The sequence below is a fragment of the Lycium ferocissimum genome, chromosome 1, assembly GCF_029784015.1.
Source record: "Lycium ferocissimum isolate CSIRO_LF1 chromosome 1, AGI_CSIRO_Lferr_CH_V1, whole genome shotgun sequence".
Taxonomy (NCBI): Eukaryota; Viridiplantae; Streptophyta; class Magnoliopsida; order Solanales; family Solanaceae; genus Lycium; species Lycium ferocissimum.
This window is the reverse complement of record NC_081342.1, coordinates 63,627,600-63,630,602: the sequence shown is the minus strand read 5'-3', so window position 1 is coordinate 63,630,602 and position 3,003 is coordinate 63,627,600. Positions and strand designations below refer to the sequence as shown.

General features: G+C 31.7%; 1 protein-coding gene across 1 annotated transcript; it reads right to left on the bottom strand.

Moving 5' to 3' along the window:
- Positions 1 to 289: 289 nt before the first annotated feature.
- Positions 290 to 1,206, bottom strand: LOC132057053 (tyramine N-feruloyltransferase 10/30). The gene has a single exon (XM_059449496.1). The coding sequence runs from the start codon at positions 1,133 to 1,135 to the stop codon at positions 449 to 451; it is 687 nt and encodes a 228-aa protein (XP_059305479.1). The 5' UTR covers positions 1,136 to 1,206; the 3' UTR covers positions 290 to 448.
- Between the last annotated feature and the right edge of the window lie 1,797 nt (positions 1,207 to 3,003).

Genomic DNA, 3,003 nt, shown 5'->3' with positions numbered 1-3,003 from the left:
AGTACTTGGATCAAGGGTACTGGTACGGTCGAACCCATACCTTGGTCTCCAGCTGGGATAAACTCTTTAACTTTGCTAGCTTACTGAAAAGTTATTCTTTACTTATAGTACTAATTATGCTATTTTCATCGTCTTGAAATGCAAAAGAAAAAGTGCAAGTTTCAAATTATTTTAATAAAATATCTAAATGGTTGTAATAATTAGCATGGTTAAAAGATGAATCACTCGAAATCTTACGGAACTTCAAAATTCAGTTGAGCTGACCAGGCCAACATAACTGCAAACTATATAGTAATAACGCATGTTTATTAATTCATCCAACCTTTGCAAACACAAATTAATGTTACATAATATTCAGTAAATTGCTTTCAGAAATGACAAAGAAAAAACAAATTAACCCACATCCCAAAAGCCAAGAATATTCACTAAAATATCCTCATCAAATTAATTAAACCTTCTCCTTGTCAGCATATTTTTGTAGAGCATCACCAACCAATTTCCCATACCTAAATTCATCAAATATCTCAACCCCCATATCAACATAAAAGTCATAAGATTTCTTATTCCAAACAGCCACAATTCCCTCTACTGAAGAAAATCCATTATTTGCTGCAATAGAAGCAACAGTCCCAAACAACAATCTCCCCATGCCCAACTTCCTATAACTCTCCCTGAAATAAAGGCTCTCAAAATAAATTCCAGCTTTATCATAAAAACACGAATAATTCGCGTAAAAAAACGAGTATCCAGCAATATAAACGTCGTTTTTCTCATCATCAACACACGATTTGGACTTAAATTCCTCGGCTTCTTTGTCCACGACATCTGCCCTAAGGTCAAATTGTTTCAGAACAGGCTTGAATTTTTCATCTTTGTTGTTGATATCTGAAAATGGGGTTGGCGAAACTTCGAGTAAAAGTACCGAGGGACCATAAAAGAGAGGCTTAGGGTTAACTTTATCAAAGAGAAGGTCACAAAGGGAAGATTCAGTTGCTTTGTAAAGATGAGTGTAGTTGTGATATTCATGAATTTGGTAAAAAAGTTTGTATATATGGTGAATATCAGCTTCATTTGCAAGACGAACTCTAACATAAACTTTTTCAGTAATGGTGAGGTTTTTTTCAATTGTAGCCATGGTGCTAGGTGTTTTTTTTTTTTTGGGAAAAGTTGAAGTTTTGGTTATGATGAGATTATTTGAATGAAGAGATTATGGATGAAGGTGGTTATTTATAGTGGAAATTTTTGTGTTTTTATTTGTTTATTTACTTTGTAGGGTTGGTGGAAGAAAAGTACATATATAATCAAATTATGAGAGGCTTTTTCAAGCTGTGCAACTTATTCATATTATAAGTCAAATTAGTTAAAGTTGTTCTGAGTTGGTGAAAGGTGAGTACCATGTCCACGTACTTTCCTGTTTCATCATCCTTTCCTATTGAATCAGTTTGTTTTGAAAAGGACCATAAATTTGCTCACACTACTTTTTTTTTTTTTTTTTTTGGTGGTTGGGGGTTGGGGGAATCAAAATAGCTATCCTGTGTTTTTTGTTAAGAACTAGCGGAAGATCCCTTTTTTTGGTGTGAGCTTTTTTACATTATCGATTTTGAAGTCCACAAAAAAGGAGGTTGTGGTAAGCTGTCAAATAACGTAAAACAAACTAATTGATCACGATGAATACTCATAATACCCAAAAAAAAAAATAAAAAAAAAATCATGTAAATAGACTAGTATGATAAGAGTTTAAGTTTTATGCCTGTCAGTATACAAAATAACAATTTCATTTACTTGATGGTGTCAAGAATTTTATACACTAATAGTGCACAAAATTATTTACACCATCAGGTAAATTAAAGGACAATTACAGTAACTTTTATAATTAAGATTTAGAAAAAAATATTAAAAATAAGTAGAGTCCTAATTTTACTCTAATCAAATTTGGTATTTCTTTTTTTGAGCATAAATCAAATCTCTGCCCCTAGTTAGCATCAATAAAAATTTTAAGTTTCCATGATTTTTTTTCTTAATGAGATGTATTACCAATGAAACAATCTTTTAATGCTGTAAATTTTGTTAACTTTGCAAAGAAGTATTTCTTCATTACTTCAGCCATTGTTTCCCTTGAGGAGTTCCTTTTTCTTTGAGGAGTTACTATTACACATATTTTTTTATTTTCTTTATGACTGCACTATAAATAAATTTTAACTGTTCTTTTCTTTTTAATATAGAATTATTTGTAACTGTAGTCTTATATCATATAAAAATCTACATCAATATTTTAATCAGTGGCGGACGTAAGTTTTTCGGCTACACGGGTTCAATCCATAACTTTCGATACGGAGTATAAATACATATATGTAAATTCAATAAATATTAGATCTGAACCCATAATTTAAAGTTTCAACGAATTCAGTGTTGAAAATCATTACATGAACTCATTAAATTTAAATTCTGAGTCCCCTTATGAGAAAGTTTTGAATAAATATATCACTTTTCAATAAGTGTTAGTAAAGTTTGTTACTTTAGAACAAATCAGAGGAGGGTTTGAAGAATTAAACACTCACGGTGATAGAAGAAGCAGTGACAGAAACCCGATCAACTAATTGGGAACAATGAAAACATAGGAGTTAAAGGGGAGAGGGAGAGGGAATGAAGAAAAAATCAGATAGAGGAAGGGAAGGGAAGGGAAGAGAGAGATAAATTACCATTGCCTAATTTTTAGAAAAGAAAAAAATATTGGGAGAAGGTCGGTAACCTGCTATAGCAGATTAAGGTTATCTGATGGTATAAAAAATTAATACACAGACAGTGCACCAACTTTAAAGGAGAAACTTTTATGTGTTCAATTTCCAAGTGTCTGAGTGCCCCAAATTTCTGGGCATGTCTTATTAGCAAGTTACCCGTTTTACTTTCGATTTACCAATTGGTAGAAAGTAGTCTTGTAAATTAAGCTAGCATAGACTCAAATTTCGTACGAAAATTAGGTGGCTTTTGCTTCAATTTTTTTTT